The following is a 17,314-nucleotide window of genomic DNA, read 5'->3' as shown; positions in this document are numbered from 1 at the left end:
TATAAAGCACATTTAATAACAACAGGGCGTTGACCAAAGTGCAAATTAAACAGTGGCATTAATAACAACAACAGATAACTAACTGCTTCTTATTTTGTTTTCTCATCATTTATGGTTACAATAAAATAAATAATAAACAAATTAAGGAAGCTAACCGACAGAAGTAGTTGGTGCTCTTAATGGAAAAACTGACAGATGTATATAAATCATTAGTTTGGGACGGACGTGTGCGTGTGTCAGTGGGAATCTGTAAGTGGAAACCAGCCCTGCTGGCAGACTCGTCACGTGATTCGCCATGGCAACCAGGGACTGTCATCAGTTCCGCTGTGGGAGAAGTGCAGCTTCAGTCCGACTCCGCTCAAAATTTACCTTCCTCACTTTATAACAACTCCCGTCTGTTCTGACATCACGTAAACCTGAACGTCTCCCAACGAGCCCCGAGTGCCCTGCCTCCATATCTCAGACGCTGGGGGGGATTTTAAAGAGAGGGCAGACTGAAAGCCATGAGTCACCTCAACTCAGGGTAAGAGCAATTTATGTGTTTTATTCAAAGAGGAGGGAGCCGCTTGGTTAAAGCTGCATGAGTTTTGATTCCCCCCCTCGGAGGCTTTACGCCAGTTAACCTCGGCACATTTCTTTTCATGTTTTTCAACTGCTTGAAAAGCTGGAAATTGACTTCATGCTAATATTAAAGATCTAGCTGCATAATAGCAAGAACGCCCATTTAACTCTTAAACTATGCCTGCCCTGCTTATAGAAACAGTTTAAAAGTGGTTGTGAGTCACCCACAGTGTCTGTCAATATAGTCACCAATGAGGCAAATGTTATTGTGTGTGCTAACGGGTCCACTCAAACCCATAAATGAGTCAAAGAAAACTCCATAGGCAGCTTTGCTACACACTTTATTATGAACAAGAAGTGTCACTAGAACCAGAAAGAAGCTGAAACTGAAGTTTCACCATGAATTCAGATTTGAGGTTTTCCATCTAATGCTACTTTTAATGCACCACATTTCAGAGGAAAACACTCTCAGTGGTTTTAACGCAATGCACAGCGATGGGTGACAGACTGTAAGTTAAGGAAATACAAGTTTAAATAGTGTGTGTATAAATAAGTGTTAAAACAAGGATACGAGATGTGCACACACACAGGTGAGATTCTCTGTGCTGCTGCGTTTTCCCCCATACTGGTATATAAGAGAATGCACACAGCATGATTTTTGTCTACAGGATACCTTCATACTGTAACATAAACTATTTTTTTAAAGTGCTTGACTCCTTATTCCTTATTTGCAAAGACTAATAAGAGCTCATCAAGTTCTGTCATGACAAGTAGGATGCCTCTTAACTGCTTTGCAGCCATGTGCCTCCACTTCACCTGCTCATAAAAAACTCATGTCTAGAATGACAGTTTTAAATGCAGTGCTGTGATCCAGGGCACCAGAAACAAACAAGCCCAGTGCACAAAGAGGAGGCAGCCCGGGCTAAGTGTGCCGTTCCCTCTCATTCCTGTAGGTAATCAGACACCTGTAACAGACTCTATAATTGTAAGATCCTGTTGTGTCGTACACAAATGCCGGTGGAAATCAAATCTGTATTGGAAAAAAAATACTGCTTTCACACAGGCCGCTCTGGGGACGAGCTGATGTCTCGTTAATGAGGACAAGAGAACAACTGCCAACAAACAAACACGGCGCTGTGCCCCAGTAAAGCATTTGATCAGGGTTCCGGTTTTCCGATAGCTTTAATCAACACACGGCTTACACGCTCCCCTCACCTGAACTGTGGCTGTTTAGTGCTGACTGGGATTAAATACTTGTGTTTTTGTCTCTGCAGACTTCTTTCGACCTACAACAGCCTCACAGACAAACATCTTGCTGGATACTTTAGCAACACTCGAATCAAGAGACACCTGCAGAGAGCGGGACTGGTGCGTTTAGGTTTTTAAAGCAAAATTATGAAATTCAGTTAAAAATATCGATCGACGGGTTGAATTTTGTTGATATTATTGTTGTTATTAGATCACCAGGAGTGGGCGCATTGTCCCGGACAAGGAGTACAGACACAAGCTGATCCAGAGAGCGCACCAGAGACACGTTCGAGAATGTCTGGCACAGGCTATTTTCCACAAGGTGCTAGAGATGGAGGTGGGAAGAACACGATGTAAATGAGACAAAGTCAAAGGAAAAAACACTGTCATGTAATCTGTGTAATTTTCCTTATGCAATAAATCCTGATAATTTGTCCTTTTTCCACCCACACAGCGTCTCCACCAAATCGAGATCAAAAGAAAACTGGAGGAGTTTGCAAGGAGGGAAAGAGTGCATAAGATCAAGGTACGTCTTTAACATATAAACACTGCTTTGCTGCCCTATTTTGTAGGATTCCTAATTTATACTGGAAAACTTCTCATATATCACTACATACTATATAATGATGAATGGTGTTGTTTGGCAGGTGGAGCGCTCTAAAAGGTATGAGGAAGGCATTGTCCACATCCTGTCTCCACACCCTCCCGAGGGTGCCAGGGGCATCCGGAAACAGCACTCTGGGCCCGAGGGGGAGCACTCTGACTCCTCTGAGTCGGTGGGTATTAAATCTACTGCTTCAGTGTTTATTGTTTAAAGTGTGACTGTTTAATTAATCATACAAAGTAGATTAGTGTCTTTAAACATGATACAATGATAAAAAATTACACTGATGGTTTTACGAGAATTATGTATGAGTTCGAAGCAGCAACCTTTTGTTGAAGAAGCAATTTTAAGCTCGTCAGTGTAAGTGGGAGAGACGATTATTTATGTATTTATTTGTGGAAATAGATGAAACTGTAGTGTACACTGAAACTGGGAACAGAACTGCTCTGATAAATAATACATTCATTTAGTGCAATAAATATATAAGAAATCAGCGTTCTTTTGTATATGCAAGTACTGACTTTATAACAGATGTTAGATAGATATAGATACGGACATATAGATAAGATAAGAAAGCACACCCTTTCTATTCTATTAAGGTTTTATGCACATAAAACAGAATAAAAAGTCACTAGGTTGTAAAAAATCATTTGAAAAACAACCTCAGATGAAAAGCAGCACATTGTCCTGATATATTTAACAAAAATGAAGCCATAAAACAGAATCAGTGTACCAACTACACTGTTCCTCCTTCCATGGGAGGCTAAGTAGCAGACAGGTGCTGCCTATCAAATGCAATTAACTCATCATCAGCAAGTGTGAGCATCTGTAAAAAAGCAGAAGTTTTGGCAGTTTGCTGGTGTGAAGCCTTCAGGTGCGTGTTAACACAAAGCCAAGGGAGGAGGACATCAGCAATGAGTATAAGTCGAGTTTCAAATAATTTGAAGTCCATCATTCTACAGTGAGAAAGATCATTCACATGTGGAAAACATCCTTTGGACAGATGACACCAAAGTGAAGATGTTTGGCCATAACGCTCAGCACCAAACAAAGAACATCACCACAGATACCTCGTGTTAACAGTCAAGCACATTGGTGGAGTTGGGTTTGGGCTTGTTCTGCAGCCACAGGCACCTCCAGTCGTTGATCCCTTTACACCAGTACAAATATTCTAGAGTTACAAATGTGAGTCCACCTGTCCAACAACAGAAGCTTGAACCAAACTGTGCCCTGAAACGGGAAACTGAGTCCAAGAACAGCAGCAAACCTACAAGAGCGTGACTGAACAAGAAAATCAAGGTGGTGCAACAGCCCAAAGTCCAGACTGCAACCCGACTGAAATACTATAGAGGGACCTGAAGAGAGCTGCATTTAAACAAATGCCTGCAAAACTCAGTGAACTGAAGCAACACTGTACAGAAGAGCAGGCCGAAATTACTCCCCAGCGATGTGAGAGATGAAAACAGTAAACTTCAAGTTATTGCTGCTAAAGGTCGTTGAATCATGGCGTGTTTCACACACTGCTTCTGCATTTTGGTGTATTTTGTAGGAAATAAAGAAACATACAGTGTAGTATGTCCCGTTGTTCATCTCAGGTCACCTCCTTTTAAGGCTTGGATTATATTTTTATTATGTCCTTAGATTCTAGTCTAACTCTTAAGAAGCAAACATCTTGCATTTTCCAAAATGTATAACTGATTATTTCATTGAAGAACTTGCATTTAGTCAATTAGTTAGTCAACTGTTTTGTTTTGTTTCTTAATTGTCATCTTATAGACGGGCAGAAAAAATTAGCATTCTTTGTAACACAAATAATGTTACCTGAGCAAACATGGAAAATCTGACCTGCAGGTAAGGAGATGATGTCCAGGTGAGAAACTGCTATAGTGTATGTTATAACCTGTGCATCCTGATAGTTGCCATGTTTATATTGACACTGCCATTTTAGTATGAAGACTTCCAGCTTCAGCTGTTTGTTTTGTGCGCAGACGAGTGTTCAGAGTGAAGTGCTGGGATTAGCTGTGTGTTATCTTTGAAACATAAAAAGTCACACACCTTGATGCCAGAATAAATAGAGCCAGTAATCCTGTCTTTGACCCCACCTTAACTCAACAGAAATCACATACTAAAGCACGCTGAGCCTTGCCTGATATACATCGATGGGGATTTGTTGCTAATAGCTAATATGCATTTTGAATACGTTTATTGTCATCATGATTTCTTGTGAATTTATTAAGAAGTTTGCAGTTTTTAAAAGTAGTGGGAGACATTAAAGATCGCTAACAATAAAAAAATTTTTAAAAACTATTTAAACAATGTGATTATACTACCAAGAATAAAATATAATTAAAAGATAAAGATTAGATTAGAAAAGAACTGCTTTTTACATTCAGCAACGAATGACAAGCCCGAGGAAAGAAAAGTTTGAATAGCAAATACGCTTCATTTCACAAAACACCAACATAATGAGCAGGTCGCTTTGTGTTAAAGGAAACACAGTATGGCATCACTGTAAAAGCGCACCATAGTGACGGTTCAGGAGCAGTGCAGATTAGCAGAACTGCATAATTAGCAGAATGCAAACTGAATGTCTGTAACGCGATTTTTAGCCGAGCTCATCTCGACCCAACACGGCCCCGGGGAAGATGCAGAGGCCCGTGCGCTTGAAACCGATCCACAGTAACAGCACCACGGCTTCGGTCAGACACAGCTCCCCTTACAGACTGCTCCAATCCTCTCATGACAACCACCTGCCATTCAACTGCACTGTGAGTGTGAGACTCAAGATACTCACCTGTATATGAGTCACAGCGTTTTCTCTGTAGACAAATTAGATTTTCAAGCGATATGAAGTTGCAATTTCTTTTTTTTCAAACTGTATTTTTGGAAACTATCTATTAGAAGTGTAGAGATATAGATGTAGGCCTCAGCATGAAAAATAATTGATAGAATCACACCTATAGTTCACTGCATGGAGAGAAGCCACAATCACAGAGCATCAGTATCAGCAGAACCAGAGTAAAGACTTCATTAACCTTCCTACCAGATGGACAAAGAGCCTCGGAGACGTTTGACTGCAGTGGAGGCCTCCCATGGCATCTCGCCCTATTGCCTCCCAGTTATCAACAACTTTGTCACTCCGGTGCCTCCAGCTACGAAGAGGAAAGAGAGAGGGTTAAAGGGCACTGCCAGCAGTACTGTCAGAGGCCGCAGACTGCGCCCGACCACCGCCTCCAGTGGAGCTGACGTGAGTTAGGTCTTTATCTGTCCTTGTTATTTCCCTGGCAACAAAAGTATCCACAACAAACATTAAACTGCACTTCCTTTGGATAAATCGGGAACAACAAATAGCATTTCCTGTGCATGGCACGCATTTTCTGAGACAGTTCATGACAAAGTTGACAAATGAATAGTATTAATGCGTCCTTGATTATATTTATGATATAGAAACAAATCTCATCCACCTCTGTGCATCGCTAACATCAGAGTTTGGATCAGGAAGTTCAAATATAAATGTAAAATATCTTTAATCAGTAAATAACACACCAAAAACGTGTCACTTTTTCCACCCAGGACGCCCCACTGCTGAGGAGCTCTGTTCACCAAAGCAGAGTGTGTGTCAACATGGTGTACTTTGGCAAAACGGTGCGTCTTTCCAGCGACCTGACCGACATGAGGGACGACGTCAAAGTGTTTCAGCAGCACTGTGGAGGAGAGAACCTGTGTGTGTACAAGGGAAAGCTTCATGAAGGGGGTCAGTGTGTGAAACCGGGTTGTGTTTTTTGGATTTGTATATGTAAATATATACTGACAGATACCCCAAACCATTCAGAATGGCTTTTTGTGCCTCATCATTTCTGCTTCAGAAACTTTCCAGTTTATTTCACGTCGACACAGAGGCTTCCCGTTCAGCTTGACCTTCTTCCTGAATGGGCTGCAGGTGGAGCGGCTGAGCTCCTGCTGCGAGTTCAAACACAGGAAAGGCTCACGACTCGGCGGCAAACACGGGCACTTTGGCTTCACCGGCGTCGAGGGGGCCTCTCCATGCTACAAGTGAGATCTCTACAGAAGCTTTAACCTCCTAGGACCTGGCGTCCACATACGTGGACATCACATTTTGGGTTATTTAGACCAAAATACTCAATTTTGCTCTTCAAAGGCCTGATATCCACTTACGAGGACATTGTACTGCTACTGTTCTATTTAAATTTTAAACGAATATCCTCATATGTGGCTCTCATTTTTCTCAGAAACAAAAAATAGGTAAAAAAAAATCTGGTAATTCTTTGTTTTTACATTCATCAGGTCAAAAGGTTGAATATAAAACAAAGTGAACAACAAAAAGGAGACATGTGAAAGGAAAAGTTTAACATTTTTACTCATGAATAAATGATAAGCTTCTGTCAGCCACTTTAGTTTAGCATATAAACTGCGTGTAGAGAAAGCAGAGAGCCTGGTTTTGTTCAAAAGTAAGTACAACAAACAGTCTTCTGGAAACCAAACCATGTAGTGTGTATTTAGTCTAACAGGACCGTGTTTGAGCTTTAAACGGGCTGGCAGCAAAATTAATTGGCATTTTTCGACCATATAAACTGTTTTACCCATTTTCAAATGTTATTGCACATTAAACTAATGGTCTGCTAGTTGTAGCTCTATATTTAAGCAGTCCACACTGGCTAGAGTGTCCCATAGATGACCTTTTTTTGGAGGCCAACTTAGAAGTTAGCCCGCCTTGGTTATCCTGGAAAAAAAGCCGGTGGGATTTTGGATAAATCCACAAAATAAGCTCTGTGGAAAGAAACTTTGTGATACACAGTTTGTTCAACAAGATTATCCCTGCATACTGATGATTTTAAAGTGAAATTAGAATATAAATGAACTACAACATAGGCAGATTACTGTGTTCAGTGTGGTGGTTTGAATGCACCCCACTCGTTCTCTGGGTGGTTTATTGATTTATTTATTTAAACAGGAACAAAATTACTTTTTAAACAGACTTCTTGCTCATTGTTCAGATGCATCATAGCAATGGGACTGGACAAAAAGCCCACTCCTCCACCAAAGAGGATCAAGCAGGATACAAGAAGAGAGGAATCAGTCAACAGCCCAAAAGATGAAGGTGAGATGGAGACGGAGAGGACTGGGGAGGATGCTGGCTCCCACTTGGAGGGTGAAACCAGTGAGCCGCAGAACATGGAGACTCCGGTCAAAGAAGAAAGAGCGCTCGATGAGGAAAAAGGCAGAGGTGGTACAAAAACTGGTGCATCTGAGCACAAACTAAAGATTTGTGTGCCGCGCATACCGAAGTCTGTATCTATAATTCTCTGCTTCAGATTATGAAGAAGACTTTGAAGCAGATGATGAGGGAGCTGCAGAGGAGGCAAAAGAAGAGAAATCCCCATCTCCAACCAGTGCAACAGACAGGCAGGTTAAAGAGAGGGATGCCTCTGAGACTGACAATGATGACAGGGATGGTGGGTGAATCACCTTAGTTGTACACATAAAGCTTAAATCCCTGTACAATGTTTAACTATTTAAAATCTTTTTTTTTTAAGACACAAAGTATTTTAATTACAGAACAAAACCATCTTTTGAAATGTTTAAATGTGCATTTTCCTTCTTGTAGAGTACTTATTGGTGTTCATGTGTAACTTTCTCGCAGACATGAGATCTCATTCAGGCTCCAGCTCCTCGGGCAGCGAGCACGACGAGAGTGATGCTGAAGCCACAAGAGACATCAACGAGGACAATAAGGCAAAGCAACAGAAAGAGGACAGTCAGGAGGAAACCATCGCTCAGCCCGAGGAAAAAGATGAACCAAATCCAGAAGAAGATGTTGCCACGGAAGCTGAGTCTTCTGCGGCCAAAGACTCGCACATGGACAGTGCTGGGGACAGCACGGAGATAGAAATATCTGACACCAGCGTCCCCTCAGGAAGTGAGACTAGACAGAGTGATGACAAAGATGCTGAGAAGCCTGTAGAGGAGGGCAACCAGGAGGAGGAACACGAGAGAGGTGAGTAAAAAACAAAGAATATACAAAAACACAACATTCAAGACCACCTAGTTAGTCACATGTTTTAAATACGGCGCTGTAATACAATCAGAGCAGAATAGCTTAATGTCATACTGCTACAATATCATCAACGTGTAATGATTAAAATAAAAATTTTAATAGTGGAAAAATACATGTGTGCCATCGCAATGATTCGTTTTCTATCTGATCCACATTTTATTTTTTTACTTTTTTCCACATTTTTTATATACTTTTGTCTTGGTTTGGGTTTCTAAAAATAATGTGTAAATATATAGTTAAGTAAACAAAGGCAAGCAACACCAGGGGTGAAACTGCAATCAGCGAAGAAGAAGTAAGCAGCCGTGAAGAAAAAATCCCAGTATTTGCATACTGTAGAGCAGCTCAAAATATGCGTCTGTGACGAGCTGCTGCATATTCATTCATTTATCATAAGAAATCTGCTTTTGCATGACAAAGAAAAGCAGATTTGCTTTGTTTTTCCCTTCCTTCTTTTTACCTCGAATGTTTTCAGGGCGCAGTAAGTTACTTTTCCACGTTCTACAGCAGAACAAGCAGAAATGGACGAGAATCACTGACTTCGCACTGTTTTTGTGTTTTCACCTGGAAGGATTAAAGAGATATTTATCTGTCACTCAAATACATTAAATTCCTCAGTCATTTAACCTCCTGTGACCACATATGTGGACGTCACATTTTGGGTTGTCTGGACCAAAATACTAAATTTTGCTCTACAAGGGCCTGATATCCACTTACAGGGACATTATACTGTTACTGTTCTGTCGAAATTTAAATGAATGTCCTCATATGTGGATCTCAAAATCAGGTAAAAAAAATAAAAATCAGGTAATTTTTTGTTTTTACATTCATCAGGTCCCAATCAGCCCAAAAAGCAAAGAGAAATTAAAAATACATGTCGTGAAAGAGTTCAGGTCTTAGGAGGTTAAAATTCTGGACACTTCTTATTTGCTCCTTGACCCTCTTTGAAGCAGGAGTGGGTTTTTGTCCAGTGCCATTGCTATGATGCACTTGAACAAACGATGTTTGCTTAACCTCTGGGAGGTCCTAGAAAAATGCATACACTATTGGTCTTAGAGCCACAAATCGACCACGCCATAAAAAGTGCTATAAAAAGATTATATATTAATATTTTTTCCACTTTAAATTAGCCAGTCTTTTAAAACTACTTCTCCCTGAAATATTCATACAAAGTTTTAATTATAGTTTCGTTGTTTTAAGGGTTAGGGTTAGCACCAACATGTATTTCGATCCACTTTTATTTTTTTTTTGCAGGAGCATAAAAAGCCCTCCAGGCGGCCAGCTGCTGGCAAGCTCCCCACAAAGACTGAAGGTGGAACGATCACGATCCCTTTAACCGTAATTAATCTGCAGTGAAAAATAGCGTTTATAATGGTAAATGGACTAGTTCTTATATAGCGCTTTTCCACTCTTCTGAGCACTCAAAGCGCTTTACACAACTTGTGCATTCACCCATTCACACCCATTCGCACAAGCACAACTGACATTCACACACATTCATACTCCGATGAATGCATCGGAGAGCAATTTCGGGTTAGTATCTTGCCCAAGGATATTTGGCATGCAGACTAGGGGAAGCCGGGAATCGAACCACCAACCTTCCGATCAGTAGATGACCTGCTCTACCACCTGAGCTACAGCCACCCACCTAATGGGTTTCAATGGGGCACAAATCGACCACTAAGACCAATAGTGTAAGTTTGTCTGTAGCTTAGCCACTGAAGCTAATTTCCGGAAGTCATACTGAAATTTTAACAGTAAATGTGACCAAACTTTTTTTTGCAGACTTTCGCTATATTCCATTCAACACAGTGCAAATGGCGTGTATACGAACAATGAAAAATGGCACAAATCGACCCAAGACCACCCAGAGGTTAAAAAAGGAGATAAATAAATCTGCACTGGTGTTTATTGTTGTTGTTATCAAAGACAAATTAATTTTGAAGCTTTAACATGTCCCAGAGAAGGATGATCACAAGTGTCCTGGTCCTTATTTTTCAAGCCAAATCTGTGCAAGAAAAACTGTCAGAAGCCATACTGAAGGAGTCCCAGTGCAGCTCCGAGCCTGAGCTGAGTGACACCAGCACTGAGGAGGAGGAGGAGTCCACACATAAAGGCCCTCAACAGGACAACAAAGGTATCAGATCTTTATTAGAATTAATTCATAAACTGCACAAAGACTGTTCTTTATTTTGAAAGTCCATTTTGTATTTTGCAGATGCAGCTCCAGTCAAGCTTGTCACGCCTACAGAACAACAGCAGACCATTGCAGAAGAGGCAGAATGTGAAGAAAGCGATGCTGGTGACGTGGTGGTGGCACAGACACAGGAAGATTTACCCGAAACCAAAGAACAGAGTGGAGATGATGAGCAGGAGCCTCAGGAGAACAGCAACAGTACTGAAGATGAGAAGGTTGAGCAAGATGACAAGGCTGCAGAAGAGGAGGATAAATCAGAGGAAACGGGTGAAGCTTTGCATCCTTCGAAAGAAGAAAATGTGACACAAGATGACAAGACAACTGAGCATCTTGAAGAAACCCCAGCTGAAACTGCTGATACTGAGGCTGAAGAGGAAGAGGAAGGAAAGGAGAAAACCGCTGAGGAGACTGACGTTCAGCATGACGAGACCGGGCAAGGGGCAAAAAGCAGTGAGGAGGATGAGTCATCAGAGCCGGATAAAAAGACTGATGAGACAGCAGCGCCTGATAATGCAGAGGCAGAGGCAGTGACAGCCAGAGAAACAATAGAGATAAAAGCAGAGTCCTCAAAGGAGCAAGAGGCCCTCAGCTATGAAGAGGCACCTGTAAGTGACGCAGAAAAGGAGGAGCAGGCAGACAGCGAGGACAGAGCTGCAGGGTCAGAAACCGAAGTCAATGCAGAGAACTCGAGCAGCTCGCCAAGTGGGAGTGGAGAAACCACAGTTGAAAAAATAGGAGATAGAGGTGAGGAAAATGCAATAGAAGAAAGCAGTAAAGATGACATTAAAGAAGAACAAGTATTAGAGGATGAGAGTCACGAACAGTGCGAGCTGCGAGAGGAGAGGAGGACTGGAGCACCTGAGGAAACAGGTGAAAAGGAAGACAAAGAGAAAACTGAGGAGGGTGGAAAAGAAGAGGAGGAGAAACAAACTCATGTAACCTCTGATAAAGGAGAAGATGAAAATACTGGGAAAAGAGATGATGATGATGAAAAGGTTAAAAATGAGGAAGAGGGTAATGAGGAAAGTAAGGAAGATGAAGGGACAGACAAGCAGGAAAACACAGCAGAAAGTGCTGAAAATGGCTTTAAAACAAAGGAAGACGAAGAAGAAGCTGTGAAATCTTTGAGCGAGGAGGATAAAGTCGCCGATGACGAGAAAGTTGAAGAAAAGACAGAAAATGATGAGAACAGTGAGTGTGTTGAGAACAAACTGGAAGAATCTGAAGTAGGTGATAAAAGTGAGGGTGACAATGACAATGAGAGTAAACCAGCTGTTCAAGAAAATGATGATGAGGCAGAAAAATCAGAAAATCAAAACAAAGCTGAGAAAAGTGAAGACAAAGAGAAACATGATGAAGAGGATGACAAGGAAAAGGACATAAGTGAAGCACCTGTAGAAGAAGGAGAAGAAATATCTGAGACCACAGAAGAAGCTGAGAAAAGTGCAGACGTTGGTGCAAATGAAGCAGCAGATGGGACTAAATCAGCTGATGAGACGCCAGAGGCTGAGAGTGTTGAGCAAGATGCTGGAAAAACCAGCAACACGAGTGAAAAAGAAGAAATTAATGCTGAAAACGGGGAGATCTCTACTGAAGCCGAGAGCAATAATCATGAAGACGACGGAGAGTCTCAATTAAAAGACAAAAATGACTTGAAAGCCAAAGAAGAGGGTGATGAAGAAAGCAAAGCAGACGGGCCTGCTGACGACGAGAGCGCAGACATTAAAGAAGTCGCAGTGGAGTCTGAAGAAGGTGCTAAAAAACACGATGCTGACGAGGTTGATCAGGCTCCCGGGGCTGATGAGGTAGAACGTGATGCTGAGGGTGACAGCGTGGAAAAAAATGATGAATCAACTCCAAGCAACTCACAGCCTGAGACAGCAGGTACAGAAATGAAAGCGGAGCCTAAATTAGGTGACAGAAAAGACGGCGAGGAAGCAGAACAAGATCAAAATGGCAACAAATCTGACTGTGATAACGAAAACAAAGAGCCAGACTTGGTAAAAAAGGAGAGCAGCGCTGAGGAAAACGTGGATGAGGTCGCAGCTGTTTCTTCAGGGAATCAGGAACAATCACCGGTTGCTGTTGACTTAGATGTTCTGGCTTCCAAATTAGATGAAGAAAGCAAAGATACAAAGTCTGACATATGCCCACAGACTGACGAAAATGCAGTTGGTGGTGATCTCTCTGCTGCCGACGGAGAAAATGGAGTAGACGCAGAAGATGCGAGTAAGGCCTCGGAGGAAGGAGCAAGTGTGCTGCTCAAACCTCAAAACAATGAGGCTGATTATACAGAAGAGACTGTCGCAGCTGGTAGAGAAAGTCCAGAGGCCTTGGCAGCAGAAGACAGCACAGATCTAGTCAGTAACTGGGTCAACAAGCACCAGTCATCAAAGTTTTTCGAGACATTTGTTGAACCACTGGAGGATATGAGGGAGGAGATAACTGACACTCCAGCGTCCAGCTCAAATAAAGAAGAGACAAAATCTACTGAGCTGCCAGGATCAGACAGTCCACTCAAGATGGTGAGGGTGTCTGAAGATGAGGTGAAAGCCTACAGGGACGCTGAAGATGAACTGCAAGTGGAGGAGAAGGCTGAAGTGAAAGACTTAATACTAAAACCTCAAACTGAACAAAGTGAGGAGGAGTCTGCAGCCTTGCAGAAGATGAGGTCAGAAGAGCACAAAGGAAGCATGGGATCTCTTCAAGAGTGTAACGGTCAAGAAAGTGCAGAGAAAGGAATTAATGAGGAAAACGCTTTTTCCAAAACTGAAGTGGAAAGCACTTCAGGTAGTCTTCATTCAGCCACTGAAAAACCTGCGAGTGTTTCTAAGAGCCAACCTGATGAGAAAACTATCGATAACAACTTCGATGTAACAGAGCCGCAGACTGAAGAAGGTAATCAGTCCACGAGCCCACTTGGAACCGAAGATGTCAATGAAACGTGGGGAAAAGCAGACGAGCAAAGTCGAGAAGTTACAGAAACAACTGATTTTACAACATCGAAGTCTGACGATGGAAGCCCGGAGGACTCGCGCAACGAGGAGATCGAAGGCAAAGCGTCAGACAGGAGCGTCAGCAGAGACAGAAAAGACCTGCAGCTGATCGAAGACATCAAACACACGCTCAGCGCCTTTTCAGTGGATGACACGTTGTTTGCTCACAGTTCATATCCTTTACTGACTGCTGCGAGTGCTGAGAGCGGGCATTAGAGCCGCTCCGGTCAGAGTGACAATGAGGGAAAGTGAAGCTTTACTACTTTTTTAGTTTTTAATTTTACAAAGACGCCTATGAAGTCAAGTTGTACAAATGAAAAGTCTGCAGATTCTCGATGCACAGACAATCATGTGGCTTCAGACAAAATGTGACATGCGCGTCAGTTTTTCACAAAAGCCCTCCGCTGTCTCGTGCTTTCTGTTTTTAAATTACAGCAGCCTCGTAAACCGTCATCATCTTTCACCATCAAGAATCCACATAATGAGTTTTGACTGCTGCATGAAATGTTTACAATAGATCATCTCTTCCTTTTGTTGGTAACAAAGAGCTCTTGGTTGATATGAGGTATCGTGTACAGATGCTATCAGCTATCACCTGAAAACAGATACTCGCGCACTCACACTCACACGTGGTTGAATAATTCATAGATGTTGGACTCCCACGTCTTTAGCTTGCCCCAGGTACTCTTTACATTTCCATTGACTGGGTACAAGTGGTGCAGCTTTAGCAGAGATCTGTAATTGAACACTGTTAATGGCATCATCAGTAGGGTTGCCAACTCCCTGAAAAATAAATAAGGGACACCTCGTGGCCAGGGCCGGGCGACCCAGTTGTCTTCACCCTTCCCAGTGTGGTGAATTTTCTAGCTCTTTTTTTGTGTGTGAAATTATTTTTTTTTAACCATTTGACTTGAAGTTGATTTAAGCAGATGCATATTCTATTCTTTGTGATATGAACACATGTGAAACAAGTGATCATTTAGCCATTTATTTTTAGCTCAAAATGACAACATTAACACAGTAAAACAGGTCTCCTTCTTAAACAGAAGCCTGTCATGCTTAACTTTTGAGAATATAAGTAAATCTTTCTTTAAAAGAACTCTGTCCTGCTTAACTTAAAATAATAGAAAACAATAGAAAGAAAAACATTCTTGTAACAGTGCACATTTAGTGCATTTAGTACAATTGGCTTCAGTTGAGGTATTATTTCAGCTTTTCTAATGCTAATCAGCTGCTCCTGTTTGTAAACCCGCTTGTTCCCATGATTACGCATCATAACTCATCATCATTATTCACCTATGTATTACTTTTATGTATTAGTCATCTATTTGTTGTAATCATCTATCCTTGCAGTTGTTTATTATGGAGTTCCACAGGGTTCAGTGCTAGGACCAATTCTGTTTACATTATACATGCTTCCCTTAGGCAGTATCATTAGAAGACATAGCATACATTTTCACTGCTATGCAGATGACACCCAGCTCTATCTGTCCATGAAGCCAGATAACACACACCAATTAGTTAAACTGCAGGAATGTCTTAAAGACATAAAGACCTGGATGGCCGCTAACTTTCTGCTTCTTAATTCAGATAAAACTGAGGTTATTGTACTCGGCCCTGAAAATCTTAGAAATATGATATCTAATCAGATTCTTACTCTGGATGGCATTACCTTGGCCTCCAGTAACGCTGTGAGGAACCTTGGAGTCATTTTTGACCAGGACATGTCCTTCAACGCACATATTAAACAAATATGTAAGACTGCTTTCTTCCATTTGTGCAACATCTCTAAAGTTAGAAATATCCTGTCTCAGAGTGACGCTGAAAAACTAGTTCATGCATTTATTACTTCCAGGCTGGACGACTGTAATTCATTATTATCAGAATGTCCTAAAAACTCCCTGAAAAGCCTTCAGCTGATCCAAAATGCTGCAGCAAGAGTCCTGACAGGGACTAGAAAGAGAGAGCATATTTCTCCTGTTTTGGCTTCCCTTCATTGGCTTCCTGTTAAATCCAGAATTGAATTCAAAATCCTGCTCCTCACATACAAGGTCTTAAATAATCAGGCCCCATCTTATCTTAATGACCTTGTAGTACCATATCACCCTATTAGAGCGCTCCGCTCTCGCTCTGCAGGCCTACTTGTTGTTCCTAGAGTATTTAAAAGTAGAATGGGAGGGAGAGCCTTCAGTTTTCAGGCCCCTCTTCTGTGGAACCAGCTTCCAGTTTGGATTCGGGAGACAGACACTATCTCTACTTTTAAGATTAGGCTTAAAACTTTCCTTTTTTCTAAAGCATATAGTTAGGGCTGGACCAGGTGACCCTGAATCCTCCCTTTGTTATGCTGCAATAGATGTAGGCTGCCGGGGGATTCCCATGATGCATTGAGTTTTTCCTTTCCAGTCACCTTTCTCACTCACTATGTATTAATAGACCTCTCTGCATTGAATCATATCTGTTATTAACCTCTGTCTCTCTTCCACAGCATGTCTTTATCCTGTCTTCCTTCTCTCACCCCAACCGGTCGCAGCAGATGGCCCCGCCCCTCCCTGAGCCTGGTTCTGCCGGAGGTTTCTTCCTGTTAAAAGGGAGTTTTTCCTTCCCACTGTCGCCAAAGTGCTTGCTCATAGGGGGTCATATGATTGTTGGGTTTTTCTCTGTATCTATGAAGCGCCTTGAGGCGACTTTTGTTGTGATTTGGCGCTATATAAATAAAATTGAATTGAATTGAATTGTTTATTACACAAAATAAATTATATTATCACACTTCTGGCCACATAGCGCTGATATTCACTGCACATGCCCATATTAACTTTTTCCAGCCAGGTGTTTTCCTTTTCCCATTCTTCCCTTTCTCTGAGGGGAACAAACATTGCTGCTCTAATGCTGGGCTTACACTGTGCGGTTTTAGGCCCATTTTGAGTCGTGCGACCGTTTTGGTGATCGGACCGATTTTGGCCTTCATCGTGCGTCGTGTAGTATACGTGGGGTAACGAGAAGTGATTAACACCTCACGACCAGCTCCCGATCATCAATCGCTCGTGAGGATCTCACCACAGCCGCTCACACTGCTCACGCGCAAACACGTAAACGTTGGTGTAAAAGATGGAGCAGCACGGCTGTGCAGCGTGTGATCTGGACACAAGCGATGGAGGCACAACTTGTAGAACTTTGGAAAGCTCATCCGAGCCTTTTCGATGTGGCATCACAAAATTATCACGACCACAACAACCGTGAAAATAGTTGGATTTACACTGCTGCTCAATCACAGCTGCCTGATCATGTTTTTCATTAGCAATTTAGCAAAGTTGATGGTGGTGGTGTGTCTGTGTGAGTGAAAGACAGAGAGAGCGAGCGACAGATTTTCTGTTATAACCTTCATGTTATGGACGCACAGGGTGAGCTCTCAGGTCGCATCAGAGCATCGGGCCGTATAGTGTGAGACCTGCATCGTGACCTACCAACTTCTAACCCCTGCGAGTCAATCGTGCAGTTTGAGCAGGAGCTGAATAACGTGACTGAAAAAATCACACAGTGTCTGCCCAGCTTTAGGTGTACTGTCGTCCGAGACTTGCACCGCAGTGTCGGCGTTTGTTTCCCTGTTGGCCATGCTTCTTGTTGTGGTCATCTGTTGT

At 42.1% G+C, this 17,314-nt stretch overlaps 1 protein-coding gene across 1 annotated transcript; it reads left to right on the top strand.

Moving 5' to 3' along the window:
- Window positions 1-332: 332 nt before the first annotated feature.
- erich3 (glutamate-rich 3) lies at window positions 333-15,445 on the top strand. Its single transcript, XM_086283781.1, has 14 exons — window positions 333-523; window positions 1,836-1,929; window positions 2,021-2,146; window positions 2,264-2,335; window positions 2,457-2,585; window positions 5,023-5,181; window positions 5,460-5,660; window positions 5,987-6,167; window positions 6,280-6,466; window positions 7,429-7,658; window positions 7,747-7,887; window positions 8,076-8,429; window positions 10,489-10,623; window positions 10,705-15,445. Exons 1-14 carry the CDS (start codon window positions 504-506, stop codon window positions 13,893-13,895), a joined length of 5,220 nt encoding a protein of 1,739 aa, XP_086139907.1. The 5' UTR covers window positions 333-503; the 3' UTR covers window positions 13,896-15,445.
- Window positions 15,446-17,314: the final 1,869 nt, after the last annotated feature.

The sequence above is a fragment of the Aulonocara sp. 'chitande type north' Nkhata Bay genome, linkage group LG23 (assembly GCF_057382095.1).
Source record: "Aulonocara sp. 'chitande type north' Nkhata Bay isolate Kocher_YH1m ecotype deep benthic linkage group LG23, A_spYH_male_GT1.1, whole genome shotgun sequence".
Classification (NCBI taxonomy): domain Eukaryota; kingdom Metazoa; phylum Chordata; class Actinopteri; order Cichliformes; family Cichlidae; genus Aulonocara; species Aulonocara sp. 'chitande type north' Nkhata Bay.
This window is presented reverse-complemented; position numbering and strand designations above follow the sequence as displayed.